This window comes from Echinops telfairi, unplaced genomic scaffold (assembly GCF_000313985.2).
Source record: "Echinops telfairi isolate 266 unplaced genomic scaffold, ASM31398v2 ScPeMD7_7469;HRSCAF=8507_1, whole genome shotgun sequence".
NCBI classification, from domain to species: Eukaryota; Metazoa; Chordata; class Mammalia; order Afrosoricida; family Tenrecidae; genus Echinops; species Echinops telfairi.
The window spans coordinates 119387490-119402142 of record NW_022111373.1 but is presented as its reverse complement, the minus strand read 5'-3'; the positions used below and the strand labels follow the sequence as shown (position 1 = coordinate 119402142).

General features: G+C 47.7%; 1 protein-coding gene across 1 annotated transcript in view; it reads left to right on the top strand.

Moving 5' to 3' along the window:
- Positions 1-14653, top strand: part of PDZD2 (PDZ domain containing 2) — a 279581-nt gene that overhangs the window by 226303 nt on the left and 38625 nt on the right. Inside the window, exons 8-13 of the mRNA XM_045285268.1 lie at positions 1858-1977; positions 2659-2773; positions 6977-7050; positions 7158-7383; positions 8173-8290; positions 10150-10282. Of these exons, the coding sequence (XP_045141203.1) occupies positions 1858-1977; positions 2659-2773; positions 6977-7050; positions 7158-7383; positions 8173-8290; positions 10150-10282 (786 nt within the window). The remainder of the gene's footprint in view (positions 1-1857; positions 1978-2658; positions 2774-6976; positions 7051-7157; positions 7384-8172; positions 8291-10149; positions 10283-14653) is intronic.

Genomic DNA, 14653 nt, shown 5'->3' with positions numbered 1-14653 from the left:
GAACTACTGACCTAAAACACATTTCTAGATAAAACGGAATTTCCCCTCTTCAGAGGATCCCTTGGCTCTCTGGTGTCCTTGTTTCCTCCCTTTTTTTCTCTCCCGTGAGTCACCTTTCGTTTGTCCTCGTTCTCCCTCCGTCCGCTGCATAGTACTGTGTGCTTTACCATTGGCCATGGAGTCGACTGTGGGCCATGTGGGCTCCATACGTGGTGCAGTAGTGCTGTGATCCAGAGGCTCTCTGTGGCTAACTGTTTGCAAGAGTTTCTCAGGACTTTCTTCCAAGGCACACCTGAGTGGACTCAAGCCTCCAACCTTGTAGTCAGCAGCTGAGCAAACAGCTGATTGCCTCCCCCCTGTCACCCCCGCCCATCCTCCCAGGGAGCTCCCTGCAGTAACGAGGGAGGATGTTCAGTACCCCAAGTCCAGTATGGGAGCCACTAGCCACACGTGTCTGCAGAGCTTGAACACTGGCTAGTGAGAGTGAAGATTGAACTTCTTATTTTCATTTAAGTTCAGGTCCTACAGGAGACCAGTGGCTGCCATGGGGACCAGCACAGGTCTAGAAAGCTCAAGGCAGCTCTTGAAACTCAAGATAGGAGGGACGCATGCTTCCTCTGGTTCTCACTGGTTCCCCCTAAAGGAAATGGAGTGAGGCTTGGGTGGAGATTGGGGTTCAGAGATAGCATACACCCCTGCATTCCAAGATGGAGGCCCCCCTGTGGGATCAGTCTCACATGGCGATGAAGGTTGCTTCCAAGGAGATAACCTTGCCAAGCCCACATCATTCTTCTAATGAATCCGAGTCTGGGAGGCCAATATTGCTGGCAGACGGTTTATAAAACTGCAAAATATAATTGCCCTAAACTGCCAGGAATACAAGAACATCGCTGGCAGATAGCTCCTTTCTACCTTTGGATGTAGAATACAGGCATTGAGAATAAAAATATGGGTTTTGTGAGATTGCTGTGCTGATATTAAATCTGAATTGATTTTGTTTGTTTTGCTTGGGCTAGAATAGCTTCTTCATTACAGAATGTATTATGCTGAGAACAATAGCTAGGAGCCAGGCAACAGAAGTGCTTTAGCAAGAGATTCACATAATCCCTATTTTACCTTCTAAACGGTGCTCCCTGCTCACCCACTTGGATGTTGTGAGTGGTGCACTGGTGCACAGGAAAAGGGGATGGAGATTTGATCCACCGAGTACCAGGAAGGGGGCTTGCGGCTTATGGGAAAATATTTTTTCTTCCAAATGTGAAGGGTTAGGAACGAAGCTGCTGCCATGTCTCAGCGGGCTGTGGCCCGTGGAATAACAGTGGGCTGGCTTTGTGGTTTTGGCTCTAGGAGAAACGAGCTGACCGAGCTTTTGGGGGGAGGGATAGAAAACTTGAAGTGGTGATCCCTTCTAGCCATGATCTTAGCCTTGGGGATGGGAGGTGGTGGCGTCCAAGGGCAGAGCTCAACTGCAGGTCGTGCTATGTCTCTAAGGCCTCCTCTCTAGAAGGCAAACAGGGGGGCCCTGGGAGGCAGTAGGGAGAGAGAAGTGGAGGAAGAAGGCGTGACAGTCTGCCGAGTAGGGCTGTCTCCTCCTGTAGAGATTGACAGCCTCGAACACCTTCAGCAGCAGTTCTCCTCGGTCTTCTGGGGCCACTCTGGCAGGTGGTGTGGTGTGTGGGTCTTGGTTTTATTCCTCCAGTTTTATTTGTAAGCCTTGATGCCACTGGAAAAGGTAGAGCAGAGGGAAACGATTGTCCAACACCAAAGACGAGTGGGTTTCTAAGTCTGAGTATGTTCCCACGCCAGGGACCAGAGTGGGCGAGGTGAGGCTCTGACTTACCATGTGCTGCCTTTCAGGAATACCACATAATGAAGAAATCGACCCGCTCCCTGAGCACGACTCAGGTGGAATCCCCGTGGAGACTCATCCGGCCGTCGGTCATCTCCATCATTGGGCTGTACAAGCAAAAAGGCAAGGTGAGGTCTTCATGCAGGTGAGGATGGAGTCTCACAAATGGTCACTTTTGATGGTGGTTGCAAAGCCTGAGTGCGGGGGGCCGGGGGAGGTGATGTAGAGAGGATTGGATTCACATAGGCTTGCGTGGATCTAAGGACATTCCCTGGCTGCCCTTTTCTATGGCTTCAGACTGTGTGATGGTCACGTGGTCTTTGCCCTTCCGATGTGAGAAGTCCGCAGTGCAGGCTGCCGGGGTCCCTTAGCCCATCCGAGGGTGGGCTGAATGCCTCTAGCTTTTACCTTCTGGAAGAAAAGCTGAACCTTCAGAGTCAGGGAAAACACCCCGTTACCCCTTTATATGGATCTGATGGCACTGCCACAATCATAAACAGAATGGTGCAAATTATTTTTAAAATCCACTTTGGTATTCCGAGATGGAAATACCACAACGAGGCAAATGAGCATGCTCGCAGTGTACACTGGCCTTGAGACGTCTGTAGGGACCCTCGTGGACTTGCCATTGCAGGAGGCCACGAGTCGTTGCTCTTCTGTTCAGACCAAACCTATTCAGTGCGAGGCTGTGGTGGTGCACAGAGATCCAGGGAGGGAAATGGGGAAGGACGTCCATGCTGCAGCAGGGTCACTCAGAGCCTGGTTCATGCTACCATGTGACCCTGCACTCCATCTGCTTTTGGGTGCAGGGCCTTGGCTTTAGCATTGCTGGAGGTCGAGACTGCATTCGAGGACAGATGGGGATTTTTGTCAAGACCATTTTCCCGAACGGATCAGCTGCGGAGGATGGAAGGCTTAAAGAAGGTAGGGGAATGCCTCTTGGGGGTCCTCAGTGACTGAGAATAGCCCCCCTTGCACACCCAGTAATAGCCAAAGTCCTGAGCGTGGGAGTCCAATGGACCTGGGCAAATCCCAACATTTAGCTACATCCTGACCTTAGACAATTGCTATAACCTGAGCTTCAGTTACGTCGGTCGTAAACTTGGAAGCTTTATACCTACCTGGATGACTCCTTGCGTCTGCTCTGGTTATTAGGCTCTTTAAATGACTGTTGCCCTCTTGGTTCATGGCCCTGTTCCTTGCATTGAAAATTCCTTAGCATTGAGATCCATCCTTGCCTCAGGACTGCGATGGAGGCAGAGTAGCTGTGCATTAATTGACAGTTAATACCTTGCTGTTGAACTCAATCACCACGTAGTTTGGCACATACATGAACTCTTAGGCATTCTCCTGACCACCTACCATTTTGCCACACCAGACAAATGCTTTTCAGTGCAAATTAAAGCAATATCAAGGAACCCAGTTGTAACCACGACATTAAGTATTTGAAATGTTTAAATGGGCCTTATCTTTCATAGTGTTTTTAACATGTGTAAGACATTTCCACATATTTGGCTAATGTATTTCATTAATCTCATTACAAGCCTGTCAAATAGGCATGTTGGACTGAGCGCTTTCTTTACAAATGAGAAAACCAAAACTGGGAAAGGTCCGCCCTTGGTAATTTGCCGTACTCTCAATAAATAGCCGAAGTGACATTTAAGCTCAGGTTCCTGCAGGCCAAGTTCTCCTCCCACCTTCCCACTATGAACTCGGGTCAGAACTCTTTCTCCCTTCTTGAGCTTATCACATTACTTGGTAAATAAAATTCAAATACGTCCAGTTTCCTTCATGTGTAGGCAAAGCCCAGTGGCATAGTGGATTATGAATTGGTCAGCAGTCCAAAATCGCCAGCCAGTCCACAGGAGAAAGATGAGGCTTTGTGCTCCCAGAAAGATCGACAGCCTCAGAACCACGCTGGGGTCGTTCTGCGCTGTCCTTTAGGGTCATAGTAGAATCGATGTAATGACATTGAGCTTGGTTTTGGATATAGACACAGTAAACCTGAAAGCTAAACCCATTGTCGCCCTAGTCAGTTCTGACTCCTCGTGAACTTATACAAGGGTTTTGAGGCTGTAGATTTTCATGGGAACCATGAAAATTCTCCCATGGAGCGGCTGGTGATTTTGAACTGCTGACCTGGTGGTTGGCAACTCCCCCACCAACCTTGAGGTTAGCAGCCCAGGGCCTAACCCACAGTGCCACTCGGGCACCTTGTGGGCACAGCAACTGCTCTTAATAAAGGGCCTCTTTCTTCATCATAATCTTAAACCAGACACACCTGCATATGATGGTATGTCAGACTATGTTACCACTCCAGGAATTTTCATAAATGGAGTCGCTGTAAGTATTGTATATCTGTGACGAGGCATTGATGGCTGGGTTCCATTCCCAGGCAATGCATGCACCTTGGCTACAGCCACCACCCATTCCTCAGCGGAGGCTGGTGTGCTGCTAAGACGCTTAACAGAGGAGCTTCCAGACTAAGACAGACTAGGAAGAAAGGCCGAGTGGTCAGCGTCTGAAAACCAATCATTGAAAGGCCTGTGGCTCACGGCGGCGCTTTGTCCAATCCCCACACGATAGCTGCCGTTGTCTGAAGCTGTCTTTAAACTGAGAAGAGCGAGCTCCTGCTCCCCAACTTCTAGCGGAGTGGTTCTTGTTAGGTGCCACCGAGTCAGTTCCGGCCCAAACCAACCCTCTGCACAACAGAACGCAGCACGGCCCGGTCCTGCGCCGTCCTCACAATGGTTCCCATGCCCATGGTTGCTGCCACGTGTCAGTCCGTGTCCTTCGGGCCCTTCCTCTTTTTTGCCACCCCTCTGCTTTACCACGCATGATGTCCTGCTCAGGCAGAGAGGGAGGTGGGAAGCCACATGGAAACGACAGGGTGGGTCCAAGCTGACTTGCCTCGACAGCAGGGGAACTCCCAGTGGGTGTTGGCGTCCTCCTTCAGGACAGTGCACTGTCCGAGCGGAGCATATTTGTCACAGAACTGCCATGAGTTCCCTTAATGGGAACCCAGCCTGCTCCGCTGGTAGAGTGCAGCCAAACCAGGGGAAAGGGTCCTCCGTTCTCGATTCCCCCTGCATACTGCCTCCTCGGGTGTGTTCCTTGCTGAGCTGTATAACTTGTTGGAGTAGACTTTCAGCCCGTTGAGCGGTAGGTCTAAATCTTGTGTCCACTTGACGAACATGAGCCATTGTTGGAAGCTTCTGCTCCTTCCCTCGCGTGGAAACCACCAGACCACAAGCCCTCTCAGGTAGTTGTGCTGTTGATGATGCCAGGTGAATTTTAAGCAGAGGCCCCAGCCCCTTCCTTAGTTTGCTAGCTCCCTGGGGACTAGTGAAGGAGGGTGCCTCTGGATGGATTCAAACGGCCGGCATTCCAGCTGGCCTTCAGGCATGTTCACACTCTAGAGCTAAGCCAAGCCCAAGCCAGCTCATCGATTCCAACGCGTAGTGACCCGACAGGGCAGAGTAGAACTGCCCCGCGGGGTGCCCTCGGCTCAGCTCTGTATGTCTGTATGCAGGCTGCCTGCCATATCTTTGATTTCCCATGGAGCAGCGGAGGGGTTCGAACAGCCAACCCTGTGGTTAGCAGCCCAGCACTTCACCACCAGCGCTTCCTTTACACCACCCCACCCAGAGATGACCAGTGAGTCCGTTCCGATTCACGGTAAAGCCTAGAGGGCCGAGTCGAACTGCCCGGTGGGCTTCCGAGGGTGTAACCTTACGGGAACAGGTCTTTTCTGGCAAGAAGCGGCTCAGTGGTTCGAACCCCAGACATTTCCCTTAGCAGCCAATTGCTCACTCACCTTGTGCCATGCCAGGCCTCCTCCTGTGAGCCATTGCCCTCCCTCCAGGGATGCCTTAGGTGGAGGCAGGCGGTGAGGTGCCAGCTCAGGGCCGGTCCTCAGTCCTCTCTCAGCAGGTCTTTTGTCTGTGTCGTTGGGACCATTTGCCATGCCCCACAGTGACTCGCCAGGCTCGGGCAGCTTGTGTTGCTGCAAATAGAGGAGCGGCTTCCCCAGTGGTGTGTGTGTTCGTGCTTCGTTGCTTGGGCTTAGATTTCTAAACAATGGCGATGAAGACGGCCTTGGAGCCCAGCTTCTGACTCATCTCGCTGCCATCGAGCCAAGGCTGATTCAGAGCGGCCCAATAGAACAGGGTAGAACTGCCCCTGTGGGTTTCTGAGATTGTCACTCTGTGTGAGAGCAGGGAGCTTCATCTTCCTCCCTCGGATCAGCTAGTGGTTTCAAACTGCCGAGCTTGTGGTTAGCCGCCCAGCGTGTAACTGAGTACACCACCATGGGCACCCATTCTGACTCCTGGTGATGTTATATAGGGTTGCCGAGACCGTAACGTTATAGCAGCAATCAGCCTCATTATCCTCCCAAGAAGCAAGAAGTGGGTTTGAACTTCCAACCTTGTAGTTAGCAGCCCAATGCCTATCTCACAGCACCACCAGAGGTAGTCATCTTGATGCTTCTCATAGCTGTTTTCATTAAAGTAAAAAATGCAGAGCTGCCGCGAAAGCCAGCACGTTGTAATTACCTGTCCCATCTCGTGGCATTCCCAGGAACGTAGCTAATGAGGGTGGGTGCAGCCAGGGTTAGCTTGCAGAGTAGTAAATCGGAAACTAGATGGTATCACATGGTATGACTGACACAGCCATTATACAGCGAGTCAATTCCGACTCAGAGCCACCCAGTCGGATAGAGTAGAACTGCCCCTGTGGGTTTCTGAGGCTGTAAATCTTTAGGGGAGCAGAAATCCTCATTGTTCTCCCTTGGAGCAGCTGTTGGGCTTGACCCACCAACCTAGTGGTCAGTGGCCCAATGGTTAACGCACCCTGCCAACCAGAGTTCAAACTCAACCAACTAATTGCTGCAAGTCAGTTGTGACTCAGAGGACAGGTAGAACAGCCCTGGTGGTGGGTGGGAGGGTGGGAGGGGTCCAGACTAACTCTTTACAGGAGTAGAAAGCCTCATCTTTCTCGAGGAGTGGTGATTTCAAACCGTTGACCTTAGCAGTCAGCAGCCCAACACATAACCACACCACCACCAGGGCTCCTCCCAGTAAATTCAAGCTTGATGCTCATGTAACTCTTGTCTTTGGCCACTAGGGGATGAGATCTTAGACGTGAATGGGATACCGATAAAGGGCCTGACGTTTCAAGAGGCCATTCATACCTTTAAGGTAACAGCATTCTTATGGATCAACTTTATTCTGGCTTCAGTTTGGAGATTTTTTTTCTTTCTTTCTGGCCTGAATGTGTTAGCCCTATGTTGCCCTTGTTTCCTCAGCAAATCCGAAGTGGGCTGTTTGTCTTGACGGTACGCACAAAGCTGCTGAGCCCCAGCCTCACGCCGTGCTCCACACCCACCCACATGAGCAGGTCCAGCTCCCCGAACTTGAACGCCAGCGTGGGAACCTTGGCAGCAGGCTCGGAGGAGAGCAGTCCTGCCTCCCTGGGCCGGAAGACCCCTGGGCCCAAGGACAGGATCGTCATGGAAGTCACCCTCAACAAAGGTGACCGGTGCAACCGTATCCCCACCTTCACTGCTGCGTTCTCTTGAATACCAACTTATAGACGGTTCTTGGGTTGATTATTTTTAAATCATTTGGTAGTGAATTGTTCCTTTGGAGCCTCGCTTATCAAAAACATCTGCTCCTCCCCAAGTGGACAGTGAGCCCCACAGTAGACGTGTGAGTCACTGTACAATTGTCCAAGGGAACTCCAGCAGCTCACTGTTCCTTTAAATCCGCGCCCCACCCCTTCCCTAACGTATCACACTGGATCGGGGACTGTGTTTGAAAGCAAAGCAAATGACTGCATCGTTCAGTCTAAGGCATATGGGAATTTTTTAATAATGAAAGATTACAGGTGTCTTTTGGATACAAAAAGACATTGAGAATATTGTTTGACCCCAGGGCCTAAAGGTCACAAGTAGTCACCAAGTCCTACTGATTTTCAGTTGTGTTTCCCTTTCTTTCCCACCTTCTGTGGAAGCATTATCAGTAACAACCAAAGGGATTGGTTGGTTAGAAGATAAAGGCCTAAGGTTGTGTATCCAAAATAGTAACCATTTACATAGATGCTGCCTGATTCAGAAAAAAAGATTGGGGGAGGCTTGCTGATTGACCCTCTGGCCCAGCGGCGACCTCACACGTGAAAAAGCAGGATAGCATTGTCATTTGAAATTATAATAGGTGAACGTGAAACGCCTCTTCTGAGTGTATCTCATGTGGTTTACTCTCAGTTACTTGTCTCGCTGTGTAATCTCTGCCTTTGTTTTCTCTGAATGCTGCCCCTTGCAGAGCCACGGGTTGGATTGGGCATCGGTGCCTGCTGCCTGGCCCTGGAGAACAGCCCTCCGGGCATCTATATCCACAGTCTTGCCCCAGGTTCCGTGGCCAAGATGGAAAGCAATCTGAGGTGGGTTATAAATTTGCCCGGTTGAGTAGCGCTTCAAAAAGTTGGTGGGGGAAAGGATAGGGAGTCTTTCCCGAATTTTTTGAAGCCCTCTCGTCGAAGGTCCCGGCATGTTGGTGACTGTGTCCAGAGTCAGGGCCATAAAGACCGGCTCTAGTTCATGCCTCTGTGGGATTCAAAACCTCAGCACGACGTCCCCTAATGTCGCTGGATTTGCGATGACTAGCATCTCCCAAAATGAGACGCTAAGATAAATACAACCTCTTTTCATTTGGAATGAGAAAACTGATGTGGACTCTGACGTAGCACCCCACTCCTGTAGCACCCCACTCCTGTTTAGTTCTGGTAGCGCTTAGAAGTTGAGTTTTAGCAACGAGAGGCTACAACTCTTCAGATCTGGCTATGATTTTCTGAATATTTTCTTTTACTTCTATATTCGTTTATCTAAAATTGACACACCCTAAGGACTCAGACTCCTTAGACTTCAGAGTCCTGAGATCATGCGTTTGAATGGGAACCTTATCCCAGTAAAGAGCCTTTCTCGAACCTCCTTTGTTTTCACCTCTACTTGCGTGATGACGTCCAGTTGTCCGAACTCCCTGGGTATGTAATTTCTCAGTCCAGCTTGGGGTGGATAGTAGCAGTCGAGAGACGAGCGGGGATTCTGTTTTCACAAGAGAAGTATCGAACTCTCACGGTGGGTCTGTGCCCACCCACACATCACAGAAGTGTACGCACGCACCACACAAGTCTCCCATACAAACAGTATTGCATTTCCCCCTGCTAAGCCTCTTCGTCCTGGAGCAAGTGAGGAACTGTCACAATGCCATTCCCTGTGGTTGCCATCTTTGAGCTCTGCTAAGAGGGGACATTATATGTTTCAGTTAATCATCCCGAGTGTATTTCTATAGGGGGTGGAATTAACAAATCATCCAACGTACATTCAAGAAAATACTTTTAGAACCCGAAGAGAAAAAATCCTTTAATGACATCCCAGAGAGATGTTTCTTTCTTGAATGGTTCCATATGCCCAGAGCCTGCCAAATGAACATTCTTCAAACCCCATATAAAGCCGCTTTGTTCTCGTGCTAGGTTCACCCCTATAATTTCAAGTGAAAATGGGCAGCTTGTCCCCAATTTCTCATTTGTTCAAATGCAAAACGTTTTTACAAATTCTTGAGTAACCTTTGAGCCTCAGATATTTCCTCCTTAAATTATATCGCTGTAATCATTTCAAGATGGCAGGAGGAAAGAAAACAGTGGTGGTCAAGGGAGCCGATCCCATCAAAAGGGACGAACGACAGCACCAAGAGTCAGACAGACCCGAGTTCAGCAATGTGTAACATCTGCTTGACCTCTTTTAGCCTGAGGCTCACAATGACATATTCAGAGTATTGATGTGTGAATTACTTAGCATGGGGCTCGGCATATAGTATATGCTCAAGACATGGTAGCCTGATTACTGGCTTTACTCTTACTGAATATACAGAGGCTAATGGCTTTGCCAATTTAAAATCTTACTTGTTTTTAAAAGTAAATTGCCCTTTTCTTTTCATTGTGTATTCTTTTATATGTATTCAGAGATGAAAGGATGCCATTTGCTCCCAGGGCTTTGAGTGGTTCATGGAGCCTTAAGTATCACCTGGGACTCTCTAGCAATCACCTGGGCATCTTGTGTAAAATGTGGATTCTGATTCCCAGTCTGTTTGGGTGGCAATGCAATTTCTCAGCAGAAGGGCAAACGAGAATGAACCAGTCTGAGGCCGAAAACATAATCCGGAGTTAGTCCATCTTGTAAAGTCCCAGCCGGAGACCTTTGTAAGCTGACTCACTCCCGACTGCTGGTCTGTTGTGCTTCCCAGCCGCGGAGACCAGATCCTGGAAGTGAACGCGGTCAACGTTCGCCATGCTGCTCTAAGCAGAGTCCACGCCATCTTGAGCAAGTGTCCCCCAGGACCTGTTCGCCTTGTCATCGGCCGTCACCCCAATCCAAAGGTGAAGTCCTTCTTACTGTTCCCAGCCATGGGGACCAGGCTCGGGGTTCATCCTGTAGCAGTGGTAACATTTGCGCCGGTCCCTCTGCACACGTTCCTGTGACCACGAGTACTAAGGTAGGACAGTTCATCCAGGAGTGGCCATAGTCATTGATCCATGTGCAAAATGAAGCCATTGATCTTGACCTCTATGACATACAAACCAAACCCATTGCCGTCAAGTCAGTTCTGACTCATAATGACCCCATGGGGCAGAGTAGAATTATCTCTTTGGGTTTCTGAAACTAACTCTTAATGGGAGTACAAAGCTTCATCTTTCTCCCTGGAGAGGCTAGTGGTTTTGAACCGCTGTCTTTTCGGATACTGGGCCTTCTACTCCCACAGACGGCTGCAGTCTCTTGCTGTAAGTCTGCATGGACGCCAGGGCCAGGGGTTTGGTTCTCGATTTGGAGCCCAGCAAGTCACCAACTGTGCCACCAGGGCTCCCTCAAAACTGCCCTTTTTAAAATAAAGCACCTCTCACGATAGTATTATTGAATTTAAACGTTGGTGTGGTGGACGGTAAGAATACTGGGTTTTTGAGTTACGGCTGACGGACCTCTCATGAAATACTTCATTCACCTCTCAGTGTTTCTGCATCAGGAAGAGATGACAGCGTTGAACTAGTGATCTATCCGACCCTTTGGTTTGGGGATAGAATCTCTCTCTCTTTTTCCCCTCTATTCTCTTATTTGCCCACATGTTGGAAATTATAAGTTTAAAACTAAGTAATGAATTTTTAAAGCAGATTCGGTGACTCTTTAACTGCTTTCTTCAAGTAAGACATGAGAATGTATCAAAATTGACCTAATATAAAAACAAGTTTATAATAGTTGACAGATGATGATTTATCATTTAATTGAAATTAGGATAGTATCCTTCATTCACATAAATTAGTGACTGTCTTTGCATCTCTACAAACTTTTTAGAGCATCAACTTTTTAAAAATTTTAATAAATCATTTTATTGGGGGCTCTTACAGCTTTTATAATAATCCATACATCAGTTGTGTCAAGCACATTTGTACATGTTGCCATCATCATTTCCAAAAAATTTTCTTTCTACTTGAGCTCTTGGTATCCTCTCCTTTCCCCCTCCCTCCCCTCCCCTCCCACCCTCAAGAGCCCTTGATAATGTATAACTTGTTTTTATTTTCTTACACCATCGGTTATCTCCCTTCACCCATGTTTCTGTTATTCATCTATGTCGATCATTGTGATTGGTTCCCCCTCTCACCCCCCATCTTCCCCTTTATTGGTCCTGGGAGGTTATCTGTTCTGGATTTCCTGTGTTTCGAACTCTTATACGTACCAGTGTACGTGCTCTGGTCTAGCTGGATTTGTAAGACAGAATTGGGGTCATGCTCATTGGGAGGAGGAAACATTAAAGAACTAGAGGAAAGTTGTATGTTTTGTCAGTGCTATACTGCACCCTGACTGGCTCATCTTTTCTTTGTGATCCTTCTGTAAGGGGATGTCCAATTTTCTACAAATGGGTGTGGGGTCTCCACTCTGCACTCCCCTTCATTCACATTGATAGGATTTTTTGTTCTGGGTCTTTGATGTCTGATACCCGATCCCATTGACATCTCGTGATCACACAGGCTGGTGTACGTCTTCCATGTGGGTTTGGTTGCTTCTTAAGCTAGATGGCTGCTTGTTTATCTTCAAGCCTTTAAGGTCCCAGATGCTATATCTTTTGATAGCCGGGCACCATCAGCTTTCTTCACCACATTTGCTTATGCACCCGCTTTGTCTTCAGCTAATGTACAGAGAAGGTGAGCATCACAGAAAGCTGGGCTATTGGAACAAAGTGTTCTACTCCGTACACTCTTAAAAGACAAATAAATGTCTTTAGATTTAAGGAGGAAATTTTTTAAATGTTCATTTAGTTCTCTGTTGAGTCTCCAAAAAAGTCATAAAGTGACTATTCTAAGATAGTTTGAGCAAATGAAAATAAGATGAAAATGTTGGCTTTGCAAATCAATTTATTTGCTTCAAAATGACCGTGGATTCAAATGGATTTTGGGGGTGCGGGGTAGGGATATGAGGCCACTTCCAGGCAACAAGACAGTGGAAGAGAGAGACTGTTCTTTCCTGCCTCTCTCCACCCCCATTGATGCAGCTGTCAACCCTTAACATAAATGTAGAGAGCTTCCACTGGGGCTGGGGCTACACCGATGAGTTAAGAACATACAGTCTAACACCCTAAACCCGTCCCCACGGAGTCGATTCCCACTCCTGGTGGCCCTACGGGATAGAGGAGAACTTCCCCTGAGGCTTTCAAAGGTTGCGGATCTTTATGGAAGCAGACTGCCACATCTTTTTTCTCATGGAGTGATGGTTAGTTTGAGCACTTTAATCACTGCACCACCAGGGCTCCTGTGATCTAACACAGGGGTACTTCAGTAGTAGTAGTGTTTTATTTTTGTTGAAAATACTCATAGTAAAACTTTGACCAGTTAACCATTTTTCCTCGTCCACAGTGCAGTGACATTTGTGGCATCCTTCACGTTGTGCAGCCATTCTTACCTGTCCCAAGTCATCCCCCTGTTACCAGGAACTCTCTGCTCCCCGAGGTTTCCTATCCAGCCTTTCGGGTTGCTACATTCAATTCGATCCCATCGCCATAGTTCTTTTAAAGAGCGCAGTGGTCAAGGCCGACGTGTTACCGATTAAGTTAAGCGTTATTTGGTTTAGAGACGGCTTCAGGAGATATACTTGGTTTACGGTTTAAAGATTACATCAGGCCAATACGTGGGGGAGGGGCAAGCGGGCTCAGTCAGCCTCAGTGGTTCCATGAGGAAGGAGTCCGAATTCCACGAGGATCTGAAATTTTCTTTGGCATTTCTCCCCTTTGGATCAAGATTCTTCTGTAGACTCTTGAATCAGCATCACACAGGGGTCCTTAATCTTAGGAGGGTGCCATGGATTATGTGTGTTTGCGTTTATTTCTGTGCAGGCAGTATCTGCTGCCACCAATAGCTTCTATCACATTTGCATCCATGGCCCATTTCGTTAGGATTTGAAGACAGGACAGTTGCTAGACCAGTGAAAGGAAGCGCGGGCTCCTCCTCTGTCTGTCTGGGGACCCGAGAACCCTTTCAGAGAAGGCTGAGAACTCTCATTGTCTTTCAGTGTCGGCATTACTATTGACCCAGACTGAACTTACGGATAATCGGAACCACGAGCTCATTGGCCTCTGCTGTATTTGCTCATATTTTTTCTGTATTTGTGCAGTTGCTTTTTATTTTTAAGTCAACCACAGACTACTTCATTAAGTCCAACTGAATGCCTCAACTCACATCTAGTACAATTTTGGGTGGTTTTTTTGATTGCTTGTGGTCGGAAAAAAAAACCCTCTTAATTGGCTTGTCTCTGACTTTGTATTCAGGTTGTAGTCAACACAATGTAACTTTTTCCTTTAAAGAACTCAACCACTCATTAAAAGCATTAGCTCTTACCTGTGTCTGTAATATGGTGACTCCCTGTATCATTTGATCAGATCCTAAACCGCCCCCAGCTGTCCTGATGGACTTGTGCACCATTTGAAGAGAAAAAAGTATCTGCCAGTACGGGCTTGCCCGTGTGCCAAGTCCGAGATTCCTTTAGCGTATTAGCTTTATGGCATCGTGTGTGTGTGTGTGTGTGTGTGTGTGTGTGTGTGTGTGTGTGACAAATAAGTGCCATGAACTGTGCCTGGATCTGGGAATGTGATGTATGTCAACTGAAGTGTTCACATAAAGATCACCATTTGGTTAATTAAAAGTCAACTCCACTGCAGTTTTTAACGATTGTTTAATCTACATTTATATTTTTTAATCTTTTTTTAATCATTTTATTGGGGGCTCATACAACTCTTACCATAATCCATCCATCCATCCATTGTGTCAGGGATATTTGTACATTTGTTGACATCATTTTCAAAACATCTTTCTACTTAAGTCCTTGGTATTAGCTTCTCATTTTTCCCCTCCCTCACGAACCCTTGATAATTTATAAATTATTTTTTCATGTCTTACACAAATCTTACATTTAGATTTCTTGACTGAAAAATACTAATATACTATCAGGTCTTGCTCCCACCTTTGCCCATTTCCCCCTCCTTGCCCTCTCCCAGAGGAACCCTGGTAGTGATGTAGTGGTTGCAAGTTGGGCTGCAAACCACCAGGTGAGCAGTAGAAGTTCAAAACCACCAGCAGTTCTTCGGGAGAAAGATGAGGTTTTCTACTCCCGTAGAAAGAGACAGTCTCGGAAATTCACACAGGCAGTTCCACCCTGTCCACTAGGGTCTCTGTGAGTCCCCATCGGGTTTGGTTTTGTGTCTCTCTCTC